The 22,491-nt window shown below is 37.0% G+C and overlaps 1 protein-coding gene across 6 annotated transcripts in view; it reads left to right on the top strand.

Moving 5' to 3' along the window:
* PACSIN2 (protein kinase C and casein kinase substrate in neurons 2) overlaps window positions 1-14,527 on the top strand; it is a 63,014-nt gene extending 48,487 nt beyond the window's left edge. For 4 of the 6 annotated variants that reach the window (XM_086757405.1, XM_086757413.1, XM_086757398.1 and 1 more), the window contains 7 exons: window positions 222-377; window positions 1,522-1,697; window positions 4,005-4,125; window positions 6,179-6,303; window positions 6,948-7,064; window positions 8,021-8,217; window positions 12,672-14,527. In XM_086757405.1, the coding sequence (XP_086613531.1) occupies window positions 222-377; window positions 1,522-1,697; window positions 4,005-4,125; window positions 6,179-6,303; window positions 6,948-7,064; window positions 8,021-8,217; window positions 12,672-12,784 (1,005 nt within the window). In that variant the 3' untranslated portion in view covers window positions 12,785-14,527. The remainder of the gene's footprint in view (window positions 1-221; window positions 378-1,521; window positions 1,698-4,004; window positions 4,126-6,178; window positions 6,304-6,947; window positions 7,065-8,020; window positions 8,218-12,671) is intronic. The other 2 variants (XM_086757421.1, XM_086757427.1) reach the window with 2 other exon arrangements.
* The last annotated feature ends 7,964 nt before the right edge of the window (window positions 14,528-22,491 follow it).

The following is a 22,491-nucleotide window of genomic DNA, read 5'->3' as shown; positions in this document are numbered from 1 at the left end:
CCGATTCCTAAGTACTACAATAATTTCCTTATCTTGATTCTTGTGTATTGTTCATTCCTTGGCCTAAATGAAAAACATTAAAAAAAAACAACCCACAAAACAACAACCTGAAACAAAACCTGACACTTTCTTTATTGCAACATGATTATAAGGCTAAAAAATTCAGTTGATGGTTGTTGTTTAAACTGTCCCTGATACAAATATTCAAATCTACTTTGTAGGTGGAAGCTTCAAAGAAAGCATACCATGCGGCCTGCAAAGAGGAGAAACTGGCTGTATCCAGAGAAACAAACAGCAAAGCTGATCCAGCACTAAATCCTGAACAACTTAAGAAATTACAAGACAAAGTGGAGAGAAGCAAACAAGATGTACTAAAGGTATACTGTATGCTAAGATACCATTTGTATGCAGTCTTTTTAACCTATAGCTTGTGCTTATTGAAGCTTTTTTTTCTTCTTGACTGTGCCGTGGACTGCAGTGCTGCTCATGTTCAATTACAGTCCTATAGCAAAATTTAGAGTTATCTCGAAAGCGTATGTTATTGCAAAGTTCTTTTGTGAGGAAATGAATAATATATTGCCTCTATTTCATGTAACTACTTTCAACAGAGAACAAAGCAGAATAAGACAATGAACTTTTAGGACAGAGTTCTACTCATTTAGTAGTGAGGGTTTGAATTATTTCTCTTAATAGGCTGTGAGACAGGCTCTTAAAACTTGCTGACAACATCTAAACTTGTACTCATTCTTGACTGCAGAATGCATTTCTTTTTTTTTTTTTTTTTTTTTTTTTTTTTTAAGAAAGTAAGCTGATATAATCCATTTAAATAAAAGTAAATACACTTTTTGAAATGCCATTCTATTGCCCAGTCTGGTTTATCTCTTTAGTGGGCAGCTACCAAGAGGCTTTTCTTGTGTTACTTTCTTCAAAGACATCTTTTCCCTTTTGAGAATGCTGTTCTGTGATCTGGAAGGCTGATCAAGTGGGATCTTTTAATTCCTGACTGTGGACTACTACTGTAAATTAGTGTAGATTCTGAGATTCTAGCTGTTAACTGAGCTCACAGTGTATGAGCACAGTGTATGTCTACGGGGATGTAGACAATGTTTGGGGTTTTGGTCGTAACTCTCAGTGAACTATGTAAGTTACTGAAGAAGAAAAGATAACACTTCAAATTTATTTGGAGATCTGTTAGTAAGAGAACGGTAACTTGAAAGACTGCCTGCCCTGATTTACTCTATGCCTCCTTTGGTTTTTCTCTTTAGCATTACATTAACATTTGTAATGGTTTCTCTTAAAAAGCCAGAGAAGAGGCTTAATGTTTTATTGTAACTGCTCTGCAGTTTTGCTAAATAACTTTTACCGTGACCTAATATAGGTACAGTGGTACCTATAGGTACATGAAAAGAGAATCCAGTTTGGGAAGTTCTGGTCTAACTCGTGGCCAGTGCCATATTGTTAAATCTCTTCTGTAGGGTAGTAATAAAATATATTGCTAACAGTTTGTTTTTTCTCCTCCAGACAAAAGAAAAGTATGAAAAATCACTGAAAGAATTAGATAATGCGACTCCTCAATATATGGAAAACATGGAGCAAGTATTTGAACAGTGTCAGCAGTTTGAGGAAAAACGCTTACGTTTTTTTCGAGAAGTGTTACTGGAAGTTCAAAAACACCTTGACTTATCTAATGTTGCAAGGTAAAACAATGTAATACTTCAAAATTAATGATTAATACTTTTTAGTGAAAAGTAATCTATACTTCATGTGGATCAGAGTTTGGAATCTGATTTTTTCCTAATGTGTTGCTTCAATTTGTTTAAAGTGTAAGTGGAAGAGCTTCATTCTTTGTTTTATCTAAGATCAGATTAGCATCTGTCCTTACATTGTCTAGTTTTATTTAACATAGTATTAAATGAACCAAGAAACTGTTATTCTTGTTATATTTTTATAATCAAATGTGTGCCAATTAGAAAGGATTCAGAGCTTAGAATCAAAATGCTGGATCAAAGATTGGGAAAGGGGGGTTTTGGTGTATTATGTGTCTTACATGTTTATTGGAGAACAAACTAGAATTTATTGGGGTCAGACAGCAGGAACTTTGTAGCGTAAACACATTACTGTTAAAATATTAGAGCTCAGTCTAAAGGAATTACCTTAACTAGAAGATAAACATTCAAGATCCATTGGTTGACCGTTGCTGAACTGTTGTCCATCTTAATTTCTAAGTCTGCTCTTTATACTGTAGTATGTATAAAGCAAGTCTTGTACTTTATTCTTTTTGCCTGGATCCTCCTCACTGCATTCCAAGAAATCTAAACTTCAGCTAGGGAACTCAAACCAGAGCTCATGCAGCTTATTTTGTCAGACTGTGTGGCATATCATCAACTACTACAAGCCATTTCGATATGAAACTACTTTGGTATGTCAGCAAGACAGTGGTTATATTTTTTTTCTCTTGCATTTGAGAAGACACAAATGGAATACTTGCAGCAAATGCTGTAACACTTGGCACTGAAGTTGGCACTTCAGTTAAAATGGGAAAAGTGTGTTCTTGGTTCGCTGCTCATTTCTCTTCCCCTTCTGCTAGTGACAAAACTCTTATGGCAATCCAGCCAGTGGAATTAAGGAGCTGATCAAGGTAACCTAACCTGATCAGTGTTCCAAATTGACTTGTTATGCAGTCATATGAATGTTAGTGGTGCAAACAAATGCAGAGCAAGCAATAGGTAAGGGCAATTTCACTTATTTTAGCATCATCATTTTGGGTTGCTTCAAAGTTCTTATGGAACTGCTGTAGAAGACAGGTTCTTTTTACTCTCAGAGTAGATAGTTAGGATTGCTCCCCATTTGAATTCTGTTTAATCAGGTTGAAAGAAACTACAGAACAGAAATAAATGAGAAATAGTTGACTTAAAGGGTAAGGTTGGGGAAGACTATAGAAGATGACCAAGTGGAGAGGCAATGCTTTCCTTTTCAGGAATGGTGTCTTATGGTATGTTAATAAGGTGCAAACAAAGAAAAGAACTATTAGGATAAAACTAGGGATAAAGCAGCTATAACTGTTTATCTATATCCTTATCTCTACCTCTTTGAATGCCCAGAGATAAAAAGTGTAGAATAAACCCCCAAAACAAAGTCTGATTTTTAACTTTCTTAAGACTAATAATGCTGAAGAGCACAGTCCAGAAAATAGCCGTGCACTGTTTTCTACAGATGTAGATGTCCAATTTATTTTTGATTTAACTGATGCCTAGTGAGTCATTCAAAATTATTTGTTCCCTTTCTTAAAATATATGCCTTTCTATTGCTTAAATACATTCAAGGAACCACTGATATAGAAAAAAAAAATATACTGCGTACATGTTAAAGCAGTAAAGTAATATATAGAAATTGAGAAATTTGAAAGTATATTCTGAGAAAATTTGACTCCTTGGCAATGAATTCTAATGAATTCTAATTCTAAATTTTGTGTGACTTGGTCTGGAAGAATTTTCCCAAATTGTTTCTAGCTTGAATACAGACTAGCAGTTCTGTGTCTCCTACTTTAAGCCTAGTGGCTGTTGTGTTAAGACCTCCTTATCCTCTTGAGTTCCATATTGCACCATATTGGGTTTTTTGGAATAAAGCAATTGTAGTCACAGTCTGTAGAGCAAATACATCATGTGCATGGTCTAGGATCAAAAGTTGGAATCATAATTCTAAAAAGTTGGAATCATAATTCTAAAAAGTTGGAATCATAATTCTAAAACCTGGCAAATAAGTATTTTATGTTTTTGTGAACTTTCAGCAAGCTTATTTGTTGGACTACTCTTCTTTTTTTACAGGCAGTAAAAAAAAAAAGTGAAAACTGTCAGGTCTGACAATTTTTAAAAAGTCTATCTTGCTGTAATTTTTTTGTAATACTATTGTGAACTTTGAGAAAGATCTTTGTTTTTAAATCTAACTAGGGTATTTGCCATGTTTCTAAATGTTATACTAAATTTGAAGACAAATTTGTTTTGCAGTTACAAAAATATCTACCGTGAACTGGAACAGAATATCAAAACAGCAGATGCTGTTGAAGACTTGCGGTGGTTTAGAGCTAACCAAGGTCCAGGGATGTCAATGAATTGGCCTCAGTTTGAGGTAAGGTCAGAATACTTAAAACTCAGGCTTGTTTTGTCTCATTCTTCCTCTTCGCTTTTTGTCATATTCATTTCGGGTGGAACTCTTAAATTCAGGCTTCCAGCAATGATTTTTTTTTTTTTGTTTGTTTGTTTTTACAATTCATAGTAGTTTTCTTGATTTCCAGTAGGCTCTTCTCATCCCCTAACTTTTGGAGGTGATTATATCAGGCACCTATTTAAATAGAAAAGTAGTAAACCAGAAAACTCTTATACTCTTATTGTCATGTGTTTTCTTGTTTGGTGGTTGGGGTTTTTTTTGTTGTTGTGTGGAGGTTTTTGTGGTGGGTTTTGTTTTTTTTCTTAGCTGAAGTCATTAGTAAACCATGGTTTAGTTGATACACTTCTGACACCTGTGTATGTTACCCTGTATGTTTTACTTCTCTGCTTTGGTGTCAGGCTTAAATTTGAATTACCTGCTGTTAGCAGGTAATTATAGTGTAGGCAGCAAAATTTTTTAAAAGTTTGAACTAAATACATTAATTAGCCCTGCAGATTAGTATTTGTAAGTCTTAACTAGTGTTTTCAATACTGTTATATTAAAAAAGTTCCACCTTTAACCAGTTGGTAACTTTACTTCTGAATGCCATTTTCAAAAGAAAGGAATCTTTTAAGTAGTGTTCTGCGAACATAACCTGCAAGAAACAAGTACCAAAAAGAATCTGTGCAGATTATACTACCAGAGCATCAAGTGGCTGGAACTGGGATGAGTTTGTCTGACCAGAATAATGAGTTTAGTTGAAATAATTTCTAGGCATTAATTTCATGATGTGGAAGCATCAACTCTGGAGTGTTCACTGTTCCCATTATGGCTAATAAGGAAAACGTCACTTGTTTTTAAAATATTGAGTAACTTTAGATTAGAAGGTTTGAGGAAGAAATCTTATAACAGTATTGCAGAATTTCTTTGCTTGAAATGCTGAAGTACAGTTACTTCTGTGTAGGGAAATTGCCATCCTTTTTCATAAGCATTATAATAAACAGATTAAATACTAATCAAGTTTTTTCTCATTTACATGCTACAAGGATGACGTAAGTAAAAAAAAAAGCATGCTCAAATGAATATGCAATTGCATTATAAACTGCAAATATGCTTAGGTCAGTGGTCTTTAAACTATGGTAACTCAGAAATCCAATATATTTATCTCCTAACTTTTTTTGCCTTAAAGGCTTCTGAGATGAAACATGTCTCAGCATAGGATATTTGCCCTCCTCCAGTTTGTTCTCTGTTGGTTCCTGCTTTATATCAGTATGCAGCTTAGTTTGACCTGATAGGTAGAAATTGTGTTTAGGTCTTATCCTGCCTATCTGTCTGCCTTCTGAAACATCTGAATGGTTCGAAACATCAAGGAGGTGATACTTCACAAATGGCATAATACGTCTTGTCAACAGTTGTGTTGATTTGAACGTTAACCCTTCTGGATGGCTTTTAAGGACAATAAATTTCACTAAATCTAGAGTGGAGTACCTTAAGTGCTCAAATCTTACCCACGGGAGAAGTGATATACAAGGAGTTTAAAAATGAGCTGCTTCATCGGTCACTCTTGGAGCACTCCTTGAGAAGTAAGCCCTGTCTTAAATTAGATTACAATACCTTTTAAAATTAAATGTAAGATTTACCTTTTAAAGCCAGATGTCTTGACATTATTTGAAACAGTGATCCCTCTCAGTACAATTTTTAAAGAGCTGCAGTGGCCAATTCCTTTGATTTCTTCAGTTGTCTGGCAGATGTCTTGTATTTTAATTCTTTTCAAGGCATTCAGAATACTAAGCAGGGAAGTACGTATAACATTGGGATTTTGTGAGTAGCACAAATATCTATTTGCATTGCTAGGGTAGGAACTAGATAAGAATCGTAACTGCTGTAACTGAAGCATTTAGAGTAACTTATCTTTTGAATAATTATTTGTATTGTTGTATGTATAGATGTATGTTCCATAACTCAGTCTGAAAATAAAATGTGATAATTACTTGTTCAGTTAAATTTCTCAGTCATACTTTGCATTCATCTATAGGAGTGGTCTGCAGATCTGAATCGCACTCTCAGTAGAAGAGAAAAGAAGAAGGCTTCTGATGGAGTGACTCTGACTGGTATTAATCAGACGGGAGATCAAGTTTCACAGCCTAACAAACATAGCAGGTACTTTTTTTTCATGCCTAAAAAGACTAATTGAAAAGGATTGTTATCTTCAAGAACACTAAGCTCTACTGGATCAAAAAGTCACTGTACAACCAAATGTTAATTATCTGTGAGCATTTTTAGTGATGTGTTTCTGCAGCTCACAATATTTTGGGAGTTATTCTCCATTTTACAGTTCTCTTTCCATTGTGAATTAAAAGAAACCAAACTTCATGAGAAATGGAACTTTCTGTAGCTAATCTGGTAGTTAGTCTGCTGTCTTCCCATCTCTAGAAATGATAATTATACTTTGAAATCTTAGCTTGCAAAACATCTAGTCACTTCAGAATTATGGATGTGATTAATACGAACCTGTTAATATCAGCTACTTTAGCAAGGAATTAAACTGGTTAGAAAAATTGCACTGCCTTTTATTGCAGGCAGTAAGAAAAATAAATTATGGAATTCTGGAGGAATGTATCCTGTGTGAGACTTTCCAAACTTTATTGGGTCTTATGCTACACTTGATAGATGTCTGATTTTTTTGTTTGGTTGGTTTTTGGCTGGAGAAGGGGTCTGCTAAGAAACTGCTTAGTGGGACACCAATTAGTGTTCTACTCTTAAATAGATAGGGTCGCCATAATGCTCTTTCTTTTCCAAATTAGCAGTCTTAGTGTCCAGAGTAACACAGTGCAGTCAGTACAATCAAGTTACAATCCCTTTGAAGATGAAGAAGATACTGGGAGTACTGTCAGTGAAAAGGAGGACAATAAGATCAAAAAGTTGGTGAAATGTTGTTTTTTAATTGTTTTCACACTTGCACTTTCTCTATCCAGGGTTTTCTGTTTGGTTTCTATAACACTATGCTGGTCAGTGCATGAAGTCCTTCTAGGCAGTTATGTAAGAACACTGTAACCTAACTTGTCTTTCCTAACAGATGCCATATCTGTTGCCTTGATCTTTGGTTTGAAACTACTGGGATTATTGGCAGTTGCTAACAGAACTGCTGTTGCTTTTTTCTTTCCTTTACCAGTCCTATAAAATGTTCAAACTGATGAGTTTTTCTAGTGAAACTGCTTCTGGAGCTTTATTGCTCTGTGTGTTCTCGATGAATAAATCTGCTTTTATGATTGCTTTATTTTTATTTAGGACCTTCTTAAACAGCTGCCTGTTACTTGAGTATATGCACTAGGGATATCATACCACTCTCTTAAATGGCATGTGCATGCTCAACAGTGAACTTTTTATTTAAATTATCAAGTTGTTGCATTATAATTAAGTTTCTTTATTGTTGGATTGCAACTCATAAAAACTGCTTAAATGTATTGTAGTGGTGCATAGAGATTTGGGAGGAAGGCTCTGCAAAGCAACTTAAATGTCTTATCCTAAACCAGATAACTCCTCTCATCTACTACCTCCATACCTTTTACCTTTCTAATTTACCATGGATTATACAGATTTCTTGATAGAGAAATTTGAGTTTGTGGGGAGGTTGTCTTTAATATCTCTTTTCCTTGACCTTTTCTAACTTTGTAAATGTATTGCAAGAATGCTTTTTTTTTTTTTTTTTTTTTTTTAGCACTGTCAACTAAAGATAGGTGAGAAGATACTAGAAATAAAAATTCAAAACTGGGTCTTAGAGTGAAGTTTAAGCTTAATTAGGGGAACTTAAATCTTTGTGGTATTTCTAGTCTCCTATTTTACGAGCAGAAAAGAATAAATTTTAAATTGTTTTCAGTGTTAGCAGCTATGAAAAAAACCAAAGCTACCCTACGGATTGGTCTGATGAAGAGTCCAACAATCCCTTCTCTTCCACTGATGCAAATGGAGACACCAATCCATTTGATGAAGATACCTCTCCTGCAATGGAGGTGAGAGTACGTGCACTCTATGACTATGAGGGCCAAGAGCAGGATGAACTCAGCTTTAAAGCTGGTAAGTTTACAGCATTCACTTAAAATATTTGTCAAAAATAGAAAGGGGAGCGGGGAGATTTTATCTTCAGCTTTTCTGAAATATTTTCTGAATGTAAAACTCCACTTACAGGACCTTATCTAACCCTCATCTCTCCTGATAGCACTTCTTAGTATCCTCTGTTTGGAAGCACTGATTTCTAATCTGTTTGGAATGTGCTGCGATGCATCTGTTTGGGATATTCCTTTCTTACCATCTTGTGTTAAAGAAAGTGAGCTGCAGGGCTGATAATCCTATCTCCTCCTTCTCTTAGTTGGTGACAGTAACAGCTGTTGCTTTTAGCTGCCTAGAAATGCCAACCCTACAAAGTTGTTTTTTGTTAAAGGAAAAGACTACACAGTTAATCTTAAAACAATATGTAATCAGCTGATAATTCTTCTGTTTAAACTGGAAGAATCCCTTTTTTGGCCTCCAATTTCCTACAGCGCTAACTTTTTAAGGTTGAAAACTTAGCCGTAGGCATATATATATATATATATATATATATAAAAAATATTTTTTTACTCTCTTTCCACCTCCCTTCAGTGTATGTTAAGCACAGTAACTGTCTTTACCTGGTTTGTTTTTTTTTTTTTTTCATCTTGCGTTGTATTAGGGTACACTTACTATACGTCTCCCTTCTTAGCATGTTGTACTTTCCTTGACCATAAACCCTGTTCCTTTTTTTTACGTCACTGCTATAGCAGTTGAGAGAGCAGAATAGAGGCAACTGACAAGAGAGACCCATACCACAATATGTTTCCACACATAAGAAGTTGGCACAAGGGTATGGTGGCTGCATGCCGTGGATGCTGCAGCCTCCAGTTTGTCTGGGCTAATTCTGCCAGCCCTTGTGCTCTGAGCGAGTGCCTGGGTAGCTTACTCAGCCCCGAAGTAGGAGACTTCAGGTTTTTCATAATCTGGCCAGCCCAGAGGCAGCACCCTCTAGTGATCAAAGGTGAAATCTACACCCTGTCCCTGCTGTTGGAGCTCTAGTATCAGACAATTGTTCTACTGTTTTGCCCAGAATTGCACATGAAAAGTTTACCAACCAGGAATTCCAGAACAAGATTGTATAAGTAGTTTAGCAAAAGCAAACGGAACTTCAGTTTGTGAAAATGAGATATGCAATCTGATTTTCTCTCTTTTCCTGTTTGCTTGTCATTTATTCCCTTCTCCTGTAAAGACTGACTTAGTTGTAGAGGAAAAACAGGATTTAAGTGTTGAAAGAAAGTTTGAGAAAACTTTTGGTTCTACTTCCCTTTCAGCTGAGGTTTGTAAGAAGTGTGCTACTTCTACACCATCTACAGTGGATCTTAGATCGATGTTACGGCTTAAAGTTAATAGAGTAATCAAGTCAATGATGTAGTTAATTAGTGAACTGCTAGACTTCCATTCTGCTTATGGAGAAAGGTGGTGCTCAGAACATTGTATTTCCAGGTCATATTCTAAATGAAATTTGTGGTTTTTAAACCACAAATGTGGTTTTAAACCAAAACTCAGGTGGTGGTGCTCCCACCTTTCACTCACCTCCCTCCTTTTCCAGTAGTGAAACTCTATACATCTGACCCTTCTTCTTTGTAGACAAGTATTGCAGGCTTCCAGAGAGGAGGAATGGGTCAGTTTGTCCATTAACTTTGCTGAGTTGTGCCCTAAGAGAAGGACAGTAGTAATAAAACATCTGGACCTTTCTCTGGAATGCATAGCAGCTAAAATTATTCTTCATTCTGTAGACTTTAACTGCTCCTTTTTTCTCAGCACGGGATAGAAATGTGCTAATCCTCTTGAAATATATGTGTTGTGCCTGTCAAGCAACATGATGGCATCCCAAAGGTTTACAGTAACAAGCCTTTTGGTGGCAAAACTATGTAATGTTTAGACAGACAGATGTAATGGTTAAATACAAAGTAAGGCATTCTGTGCTTTAGTACCAGCTGTGTGACTTGCATTAAACTATTTGAACAAAGTAGTTCAGTGTGAAGTTTGTAGAAATGAAGTACAGGAAGTATGAGCTGTTAGAGACATATGTATGCTTAACATAAAAATAGCTTAATATCTTTGAAGGAAGCGCATTAAAGTATGTTTTAATTATATGATTGTATCAATCCTGGGAAAGGGATCACACGCTAGACTATGAATCCCCTTACAGAAGCTGAATTACAGAATGGCTATAGTCAAACTTGCTTAGGCTTTAGGCAGAAGTATTAGTGTGACTAGGTTTACACTGAACATACAAAAAACTAAGGAAAAACTGATTCCATGCAGGAGCCAATTTGGAATGTACTTGCTTCTGTGCAGACTATGCCTAGACTCCTAAGCAGCTGTCAGCAGAGGATTAATGCATTTTAAGGATCTGTTTAAATGTATGTGGATATTCTCAGATGGGATTTCCTTGAATATTCAAATAATTTGCCTACGAAGCTTTTGTGATCACTTCTAGGTACATGCTGTAGGATGTATGCTCTGCATAGGGCCCATTAAATGTGTTTTAATACACGAAACTCCTTTTTATTAGTGGAATGCTTTATACATCTGTCTGTCTTTTTTCTTGGCAAACAACTATGAGAGGCTTCCAAAGAGGAAGAATAACTTTGTTTATTCATATCTTATGAGAGGTTTTATAATCAGGATGGGACACAACCATCTACCATATGTCTCGTTCACCCTACTATGTCTCTGCCATGGCTGAGAATAAATATCTACGGTAACATAGACCATGCAGTATCTTCAAAATGTGTTATTGTATATACTATGTTTATCACAGCTGTTAAAGACTGCTTTTGTTGTAACTGTTGTGCAGATGACACTTAAAAGTGGTAATATTTAAATAGACTTCCAAGATCACTGAGTTTCCAAATTCTAGCTGTTAATACAAGTGCAACTGCATTGGGGCTTCCTGTTAATGCAGTGTGGCTTTGAGAGTCATTGTTTTCACTCTTTATTAAAATACACTTCATAGAAGTGGCAGGAAGGCTTGAAGTTGTACACTCTCATTCTGCAGCAGTGGTGTACAAAAACTGTAAAATGTTTCCACAGTCCATAATGCCAAACATTTGTTCATAACGTTCTTTTATTAGTTCTTCTCTTCTTTTATTAGTTATCTGGTAAACTTGCAAGCCTCATCTCCTCTAGTTCGTATCTTATCTAAAAGATTAACCTTTTTTAACTAACAGAGGAGCTACAGAAGATTTATATCTGAGATTTAATATGAAGCTTGTCCATTTCTACCAAATAATTGATAGCCCCTAAGCTAGTTTTTGTTCTCCTAAATGATACCGAGACTCTGTATATTTATAGCCATTTGGGACTGTATTAAGTGGTTAATATCTTCAGCATGTATTTCCTATTGCTAACTAAGATGAAACACAAATCAGTTTTAACTAGGGAAATAATTTGTCACAAGTAAGTTGTACATGAGGAAATAATTGCTACTCAGTCTAGCCTTTTTTGCCTGTCTGAGGTGGACATTGATTTGCTCATATACAGCATCTTGGAGTCTGCAGACACCCTAATGCTAAAGTATTTCCTGAGGATGTAGAAGTTTAGATGTAAATGACAGTCAAAATAAGGTTATGTTATAGTTCATAAATAAAGATTATGTTTTAATTCATAAATGTCTGAATGGATAATCAGTGTAAGCTTTTGCTATGTAAGTTAGCAAACAAATTTAGCTATTTTTTCCGGAGCTACGTTATCAGTTTCCAGCAGTATAAAGCTAGAGCAATAAAAGGGAAAGTTAAATCCCAATCCTTATATTTCTTCAAAAGATGAGGAAAGGAGAGACAGAGATGTAACAAAGTGTAAGGTATAAGATTCCTTTAAATCTTTCTGCATAACAGCTTAGTAGTGGTATACTGAAAAGCTGCAAGTATAATTCAAGAGAATTTTACTGCCAGATCTTAATGTTTGTAGTGTTTTCTTCCTTTTGTTCCACAAAAATCTTAGAAGAATATATATTAACATAAGCCTAATTAAACACTTCACTTGCACTGACATCTTGCTGAGGGACAAAAATGTAGGATTATTCTACTTATTTAGAGGTAGTTGTACTATCCACAACTATCTTTGTCTGTTCACACCCTTTAGATAGAAGGGAGTCTTTGATCTTGCAGTGAAATAACAGTGTATGTAACTTCAAAAGTTTGCATTCTTTATTGTGCTTTAAAAAAATGCTATAACCTTTTTGAAGTGCCATCAGCATAATGTTTTAGTTTCAGTAGCTTGCTTCTTCCTGTTTTCTTGAAATTGGGGGCCTTTCATCCCATATGTAAGTGGCATTCTTTAGTATCAAAAGCATAAAGAGCAAAGAAGGGAGTTTCTACTGGGGTTTGGGATGGGCAGAGGAAGAAAAGTGGACACGTAAATAACTGTCATATTATCTTCTTGTTGTTACTTAAAAGGTTACAACTTGTTAACAATGTTACTTGTTTTTGCAGGGGATGAGTTAACTAAAATGGAGAATGAAGATGAGCAGGGTTGGTGCAAAGGACGTCTGGACAATGGACAAGTTGGGCTATATCCAGCAAACTATGTAGAACCAATCCAGTGACAAAGGACAAAGTTAATGCAGAAGTGTCATAAATGCTCTGTAAGCCTGTACAGTATATATTTAAAGTGAGAGGAAGCTGAATGATGTATAGAGTGTATATATTTTAATGAAAAAGCGAGAGCTTGATGCTGAAATCATGGTGATTTAACGACAAAAGTTTGAACTAATAATTTGACATTGTTTTCACAACTTGTGCACAATGCAAAGGAAAGGGGTTAGGTTGAAAAAATAGTTTGATAGGAAAACTACTTTTAAAGCTTTTTCTTCCCACATGGTCTGTTATTGTGACTCCTGAACATCTTTGCATTTTCTATGCTTGTGCCTCATCCTACCCTAGGTATGTGGCTTATGCTCACTTTTGTTTAATCAGTTATTTTAAGTGACCTTCAGTAACTTGCAACTTGAATTTTAAAAATTATTATAGTTAATTTTCTATTTGTTCTTAGCAGTGTCTGAAAGATGCAGTATTTTTTTATTTAAATGCTATGTAGTTAAGCACCTTTTTGTATGCTTGGATTTATCAATTAATACTTAAATTATGACATAGATTTAGTCACCAGCTGACTGAATGAAAACTCTTTCCATGTTGTAGTAGTCTTTCTATGTTGTCAGCATGGCTTGAAGTTGTTAAACAAATACTGTATTTAATAAATATCTGTTACAGAAGGTGATTTATAGCAGAGATATCTGCAGGTGTCATGGGTTGGGATTCTATTATGAATGTTGTTTACGTGGTTTGACACTTAAACTAAGAGTTTTCCATCTAGATCTTAAATGGCACTCTAAAGAAAGAGAAATTATGCGTAAGCCCCAGAATAGTAGCTATTTCCATGTTTGCAGGGAAAAAAATAATCTCCTTTAAACTGCTAATTATTTTTTGGGTGATTTGAAATGTTAAATCTGTGAAGACTAATTTTTTTGAACAGAGAAGACTGTAAAATAGACTAAATGCTTTTTATTAAGAGCCTATCTATGTTGTGTATATGTACATATAATTTGATATTCCAAAATATAAAAAGTGTGGCTATTAGTTATCAAGCCTTTTGATGTCAATAAGATTTAGACTGGTTTAAGAGTTTAAATTATAGGTATTTTAAAATCTGTTTTCCTGCCATATTCATTACTGTACAATAGATGAAGTATTCTGTGATTAGATTTTCTGAAGTCTACAGTAAATACATTAACATTCTCAAAATCAGTATTTGTGGATAAAATTGTGGGTCAAAATATAAACTAGCTTTAGTCCTTACACAGATTACTGTAGTAGAACACTGTAAAATCTACACTTGTTTGCAGTTACAACTCTGTCATCTGTAACCATGTGAAATAGTATGCATTTGTGACATTTAAAACTGGGTTGTAAAATTATACCAGATTTGTGTTTAAAAACCCCTAAGTACCAGGTAAGTAGATATGCTATGTTAGGAAGCTACACTGTAATGAAGCTAACAAATCTATTTTGAGGTAACTATAAAACACTGTTGATAGTTTTGGACTTTATAGTTTGCTTTTTGAGCTTATAGATACATTTAGTCGTCATGTTCAATGAATCAAAATGTGCAAGCTTAGAAAGTGGATGTATGTATGTGTCTGTCAAGGAAAACTTACCAACGTAATTGTTCATCCACAAGATGGTTAGTAAAATTGTCGGGAATTACTGGTTTAGATCTCTGTATTGTAAAATATTTTAGAAAACAATAAAATCTGTTAATCTCTTAAATACACAGAATGCACCTCTTACTATTTCAGTGTCTGTGGAAATAGTCTTATGAAGCAAATAATCTGTGCATTTCATTGCAATTCAAGGTGACAAAATCTGCGTTGTCTGAAAGAGCCATAAAGATACATCATCAGTGGCATTGTGCCACAAAAAAAAAGGGAGGTGCAGTGCACAGGGGTGCTTGGCAAGGCATTCCAGCAAAACGTTTATGGAAGTAAAGGAGACCGTGTCTTTTATGGGTACACAGAATCTACTGTGATGCTGCTTGCTGTGATATAGTCAAGTCTGATATAGCTTGCAGGAGCAGCTGAGCGTTTTTTTAATAATATCTGAATCTTTTCTGCCTTTTGTGAGACTTTTCTTGTTGATTGGCAAGTGATTAACGTAGTAGTGTTTGTGATAGCTAACTGAAAGTTTTCTTGTCTCCCCCACAAATACTGCATCTTTTGATCTAAATGAAGTGCTAGTTCTTTATGCTGGATGTCCAGCTTGGTGAAGGCACCATAAAATCCAAGTGGAAGGGACCAAGGGAGGTCTCTAGTCCAGTGTCCTACGTAAAGCACAGTCCACTCTGCATTCAGACCAGATTGTTCAGGTCCTTGAGCTAGTCTGGAATATGTCCACAGACTGATTTCATAATCTCTCTGTTCAAACTGTTAACAATGCTTGATTATAATTCTTTCCCCCCCCCATTTTACTTGCAGTTAGAACCCGCCCTATTGCAATTTGTGAGCATTGTGTATCGTTCTGCTGTGCTTGGATGGAACCTAGCTCTGTCATTTTGGTAGCCTCCTTGTAAGGTGCTGGAAGGCTGCTGTTGGGACTCCCAAACTAATCTCTTCTCCAGGCTGAACAAGCCCCATTCCCTCAGCCTCTCCTTGCAGACAAATTGCTTCATCACCCCATGTCCCTCTGCTGCACTTTCTCAAGTTTATCAGGACCTTGTACTGAGTGCGGGTGGGGAGGGTGTCCAAAACTGGACAAGGTTTTCCATAATACTCAGTAGCAGTAGCTAACAGCAAACTTATTATCAAACATTTAAAAAATAATGAAGTATTTTTAGGAAGTTATTTGGCACTAACAAACAAGTATAAACACTAGGCCGTTTTAAATGCTTGCAACTCTTATACTTCATTTCAATTAGAACTTTGGGAAACGGACTTCATCAAATGAAAATTACTACTTTCATCCTCATTTTAAATGGACAGCTGTTTACATTGCACAGATGAATTTAGATGAGAATTTTGCTTTAAGAACATGGATTTTCTCTCCTTATCTAGTATATAAAGTTTAGATATACTCATCATAGCCAAATTTAGAATGAGAATGCAAGGGACTTCTGGAAGCCACCTAGCCCAGCCAGGGGACCTCAAAGTAAGTCCAGTTAGAGCAGGTTGTTCAGGGCTTGTCCAGGTGAGTCTTGAACATCTCCAAGAATGAAGAGTGCACCACCTCTGAGCAGCTTGTTTTAGTGGTTCATCACTTTTACCACAAGGATTTTTTTTTTCCTTAAATGTATCTGAACTTCTCGTGTTTCCTCTTGCATGTTGCTTATGCACCTTGAAGGGTCTGGCACCATCTCTACACTTTTGCATGAGGTACCTTTAGTCTGCCGGCTACACTTCTGCTAATATAGCCTGGTGTGCTGTTGGCTGCCTTTGCTGCAAGGACATGCTGCTGATTCACATTGTTCACTCAGATCCCCAGCTCTTTTTCTGCAGAGCTTTTTTTTTATCCTGTCAGCATCCAGCCTGTCCTGTTGAGATGGAGTAACTCTGCAGGTACAAGACACTGCATTTGCCCTTGGTGTTCCTGAAGTTCCTGTCAGTCTGTTTCTTGAGAGCTGAGCTCCCTCTAAGCAGTGGCCCTCTGAAATCTCTCTCTTAATTTGATATCATCTGCAGGCTTGCCAAGAGTGCATTCTGTCCCATCATCCGGGTTATAAAGGCATTAAGTAATATTGGCCCTAGTATCCATCCCTCAGGGTGTCAGTTAGGTTTTGTATGCCCAGTCACAACCCTTTGAGCCTGACAGTCCAGGCAATTTTCTATCCAGTCATCACTTTGCCTGTAAGGATATTATGGGAGGCTGTGTCAAAAGCCCTCCTATGGTTAGTTAAGTAATGAAGCCTGTTGAGCAACAGTAGAGAAATTTTTCTTCTAAGTTTAGCCTGGGTTTAAGCAGCTATACTTCACTTTCACAGGATTAAACTTAAAAGGCATAAAAGGAGAGTAGGATGCTCAGAATGTAATTTCTCCCTGTCCTGTCCCTTCTGTTTCCTTTAAAAATCTGAAGGGAAATAGTATGTTTCAGAATTTACTGGTGTATATTTGCTTGTACTGATTGAGCTACCTGAACATTGCTGTAACCTTGAGCATGTTTCAACCTTACAGTGTGAAAATACTTGCCACTTGCATAGCATTTCTTGAATGCTTTGAAAACACATGGTGCCTAAAAGTTGTTGACTTTTTAATCTGAATATTTGCAGTGATCACTTAAAAATTAGGTGCTTTGTCTTTTTCAGTGTAATATTGTTATTTATTTCCAGTAATTGATAACACTAATTAATCTAGTTAAGGTGGAATATCAAGAGAATCTTTTCAGGAAAATAACAGGCTATTTTATTAGAGAAGGTGCAGAGGTAAGCAGTTTCTAATGCACAATATAAAGTAATATTAAAATTCCTCTTAAATTGTTGCTTCTGAGGCTGAAAGCTTGACACCAAAGCTTTGAACACACATTCCCCAAACTGGGTCTCAATGTACTTGTAAGCCATAATATGAACATCTACATAGATGATATTTTCTGTATGCATACAGGATGCCCAGAATAACCCTCAGTGTAATATGCCAATCAATCACTATTATCTCTTGTTGAGATGTCTGTGAACTTTGTCTGAAGTATTAATACTCTCCTCACCATGGCTGAGCTGATATATATATATATATATATATATATTTGTTGTTGTTGTTGTTCTAGTATCTTCTTTCTTCCAATAATATCATTATTTGTAACATTTGCAAAGCAAAAATTAAGGCATGTTTCACAACTGGAGATAAATAGAAATACTGAGGCTTTTAGTGGGAAATCAGAGTAGACAAATGAGATGATTTTCTACTAATCTGGTATGATTTAGGTGATTTTTAAAATAACATTTGTTAGCTGTATATTATTGTAAAACAAAGAAGAAAAGGGATAGAATAGAGAATGATATACTGAAGGCTGGATATTCAGCAGCAATGCCTCCTGTTCTGGTGTTGCACCTGTTTTTCAAAAGTAACTTTAAGATTACATAATCTTTCTCCAGCCTTTCTGGTTTGGCAGAAAGTTGTTCATTGACCTCAAAACAACAGGGAGCTTGCTAATTGTGGCTGAAAGCATACCTAATGGTCAGTTTGAAGAGCTGCAGATTCTGTTCCTGAAATGAGAGAATAAAAGGTAATCCCAGTTCTACTGGAATACGTTTACTTCCTCATTTTGTTTGAACACCTAAACAGCAATTTCAGAACCTAAGAAGGGCTGTGTGGTAATTGCTGCAGTAGACAGTACCTTCAGTGTTTGACACCCAGCAGTTTGCCTGCTAATGCTCAGTATGTATCACTTTCAGCCTGCTTTTCTTGCTTTCTCCTGTTAGAAATTCAGATTCCTGTGTAATACTGTATTAATCCTTTAGCACAAAACTTAAAAAATATTTTTGGTACTTCTTGAACCTTCCACTCAGGGGAGAGTGCCTATGTTCATCTGAAAGTTTTACTGTCCACGTTTCAGAAGGTGTAACCTCTTCTCTAAGAATGACTCTAGTGAGTCAGACGAGGTCCGTCCCACAGGTATGTAGTGGGTGCCTTGGGAAGAGTATAGGAACAGGACGACATACAGTGATACATCAGCCATATTATTTTCGGCTTTCAACAATCTGTCTCTTTGTTCCTATGAAACAAGAAAAAAATTAATTCCTCGTAATTTTGAAAACTTGGTTCACTGCTTTAGCAACAATTGCACCCCAAACTATTGTTTGTGCAGATCTAAATGAAGTAGTTCAGAAAAGAGAACCTTTTTCTTAGCAGTTGCTAGTTTTGACCCTATTAGAGAGGTTCAGACTGTATTTTTATTTTGCATTTGTCTTTGAAATTCCCTTTTTGCTTTATCTGGTAAATGAGTATGTACAAGATCATTTTGCAGCTGTTTTCCACTTCTGTGATCATAAGTAATTTAATATCAATAAACTACCACCTTTCTACTCACCCTTTTTGTAGATAAATACTCGAATCTACAAGTCCGAGCCTGAATCCCTCTAGAGACACACTGGTAGCCTCCTACTTTTTATTACTGTAGTTCATCATTGGTATATTAAATCATCATTTCCTTTTACTTTGGCTTTTATGAGGGGCATTAGCAAGAACATTCTGAAAATCCAAGTTAGGTGTTACCTCAGCTAGATCACCTTTTTGCATGGCGCATGAAATCTCCAGCCCTGTGAGGTAAACCACCATGTCAATTGTAAAGTATGATGATGATAGATATTTCTAGAACCCCTATGCAGAAATCACTGAAATTTGATTGCCCTGGCATAGATGAAATGCTATCACGTGGCAAATGTAGGTAGGTCTTGCAATGGGGTGCTGCTTCTAGCTGTAGCTTTGCAAGTCCCTTGCATTGCTAATACAAACAGGCTTACCTAAGCACAACTGATTGAGTGTGCAGAGGCTGTCTGTAAATTCCAGTATAGTAACTTTTTGGCTTTGTACTGGGCAATGTTGTTGAGATATAGACCACTTTCAAAGTGGAAAGCTCCAAGAAACCTCACCTGTTTGAAGTGGTTATGCTTTTTTGATGTTATTGGTACAAACAATGCATTAGTACTAAATAAAAATGTGTTATTGATGTATTTAACTGGTTTCAACTGGTTTTTAATGTAGTTACTAAACTTCATCTCCGTATTGTGGGAGTTAAGCATTTGGATGCTTGATCTTTCTGTTTGGATTATTTGTACTGGAATGATACATGTCTGGAACTATATTTTGTCTTTGAGGATATCATTTGCAGAGGTAGGCTGGCCTAAAACTTCTTGAGCTACAGCTGTCATGAGGCAATATATTTTCATTATGCATGATATAGCTGTGAGCAGCGACAAATTTTACTCAGTATGACCACGTTTTCCAAAGGACATCAAGGACAATTCACACTTATCCTCTGGCTCTAAGGGAGCTGTTGGCACTGGGAGGGTAATGAAGATCTAGCTAGCATGACCTGGGACTATACCTATATTCTGTTATTTGTCAGCGGCAATGTGAGGAGAAAGCAACACCTGGAAGCTCGATAATAACTGGAGAACAGCACTAATGGAATTTTACAGAACTGAAATCTTTCAAGGTTGGGAATGGCAGCAAATGTTTTAGAGCTGTGAGACAGGAAGTGGTGGCCACTAAGGAAGTGGCCACTGAACATGTAATTTCCATACAACTCCAGGCAGATGCCAGTGCCTATCTCTGATTATCAAATCAGCCAAAGATCTAGAGAACAGACAGTTCTCAGGAGATCATCCTGAACGGTTATTCTTTGTGTTCACACATCCTGCTGGGACTGTCTGGCAAGATCCAGGAGCTGGAGACCTTTGTTGCAGCAGTTGGATAGGTGAGAATAGGAGAAAGCATTGGAACAGGTTGCTTTGCTTATCTTGCGTCAGCTCGCAGAGTAGCTCTGGCAATCCAAAATTGAGTGCCAACAAAGTATTAAGGGGAGAACCCATCCATTTCATGTCTAGCCTGCGTATGCAGAGAAAGGGGGTATTGCTAATTGTAGCTGAAAGCATACCCAGGGGTCAACTGGAAGAGCTGCAGATTCTGTTCCTGAAATGAGAGAATAAAAGGTAATGCAGCACAGAATCTTTCAGGGAGGAAGGGCCTCAAAACATCTCCAGTCCAATCTCATGCTCAAAGTGGGGAGGAGCAGGAACTAGGAGCAGGTTACTAAGGGCTTTGTCTAACTGGGCCCTGAAAACCTCCAAGGACAGAGTTTCCACAGCTGCTGTGGGCTGTGTTTGTTTTGTTTTTTTTTTTCTCCTCATCATGAAATCTTCTCTTCATATCAAATTGGAACTGTGTTCTGAGTTATTGGTAAGAATAAGAGCCCTTGGGTTTTGACTTGCAAAACAGCAACATCCAATGCCATACTCTGGCATGCTGGCAGTGAATTGCTCTGCATTTGCACCTGAATGGAATAGGGAATGCTGTACTTGCCAGGCTTTTTTTTTTCTGAGGGTACACAAATAGCAGTCTTCCTCCATGTATATGTTTGTCAGCCCAGCTGGCATGGAAGCAATTTTTAAACGGTTCTGTGTGCACTGGGAATGCACATAAATGTATTTTGCGCATTCTTGGAAACCGCCAGCAAAACATAGTATTATAAACTGAGGCATAACTGGCAAAGCAGCAGTTGTGGTCCACTTTCCCACCACTGCTGCTATTCTCTCTCTGTGCCTTCCCCTCTGCACCACTCAAACCACAAATGTATTGAAGAACAAGAGGCCCACCTCTCTTCCCTGGAAACATTCATCACTTTTCAGGGCTTATTCTGATTGCTTCCAGTATTCAGATTCTAGTTTGCTTCTCCCCGGGGCTGGGCAAGGTCACCATTAGGGGGGGAATAGGATATGGAGGCTATTTCCAAAATTTCTGGAATGAACTGGCATCCTTTCTCACGAACAAAGAAAACATGCTGTGAATAATGGGACCAGGGAAGGAATCTGTGCTCCTTGGGCAGCTGTCAAGATTAAAATCTGCCGAGGATCAGGGGAGTCAGTCTTGCTCCCAGTGCTGGTCTGCTGCTGGGCCTGGGTAAGGACCTGCATTGCATGTAACAGCTGCTCACCAGAGGATGCTCCAATTCTCATCTTGAAGGTAATTTTTTTTTTGAGTTTTTTTTTTTCATTATTATTGTTATTTACTTAATCTGCAGAGCAGCCAGTGAATTATAAGCACTACCTTTTCCCATGATGGATATGGACCAGCTCATCCCTTCCTTCTATAAGGTTGCCTCCAGGACCTGCTTACCTTCCTCAGGTTCATAAGCATGTGACAAATGTTTTTCTTCAATCTTCTCTAGAACTCATCTGCTAGCAATCAGCTGAGCTTGCAGCCTGCAACAGGAATCTGTCTAGCATGCACATCCACATAGTTGAATTGCAAAGTACAGCCTTAGGGTAGAGACGCTGTGTGAGACCAGGTAGGGACAGTGCAGTGTGTGTGTCTGAACACTCTCAAGGGCTGATATACTTACTTCCTGATGGAGATCTGTCAGCTGTGTGTGCAAAGTGGCTCTGAACAGCTAGCAGCTTTTTGACATCCCAACTCGGGGGCAGAGAGCTACCACTTTCCAAAATAGGAGGCCACCAGAAGGCAGAAGAACCAGCCCCAGTGTGGTGTTACTGGCATGTGCTTCCCAAAGATACACTTTGAGTCTGTGAAAAGTATGGAATGATAAATATTGTCCTATTCTAGGATCATGACAGACAGATCAATTTTCAGGACTGTTTTTCTGATGTTCATTGTTCCAAATAACTGGCAAGACTGTACCCTTTTTTTTTTTTTTTAATAGTACTTACAACACTGATGTAACAGATTCTCTTTTTCCTTTGTGGAAATTTCTTGGCAACTCTTTCTCCCTCTGAAGCCAGTGGCTTTAGGCTGGGATGGCAATCCCCAGTGCAGTGCCTACAACTACACGGGCAATGTCTTCCTGAAATGTAAGCTTCACTTTGTAACAGGAGGTCTCTCGCTAGGTATTTTTGATGCCAAGTGATTGTGAAGGGAGGTGATTATGTACATTGGTATAGAATAGGCAACTACTTACTCTTCTACAGGCTCAGATGTTTAAAGTCTAGTCCCCATGTTAGCTGGGTATGTGCACACAGATGGATTTTTGGACAGCTATCCTATACTTTGATCAGGCCTCCTACCTGTGATAATGCCAGACTGAACACAGTTTTTTT

The sequence above is a fragment of the Chlamydotis macqueenii genome, chromosome 1, assembly GCF_036417535.1.
Source record: "Chlamydotis macqueenii isolate bChlMac1 chromosome 1, bChlMac1.mat, whole genome shotgun sequence".
Lineage (NCBI taxonomy): Eukaryota > Metazoa > Chordata > Aves > Otidiformes > Otididae > Chlamydotis > Chlamydotis macqueenii.
The sequence above is the reverse complement of the archived record's forward strand: the minus strand, read 5'-3'. Positions and strand labels throughout refer to the sequence as shown.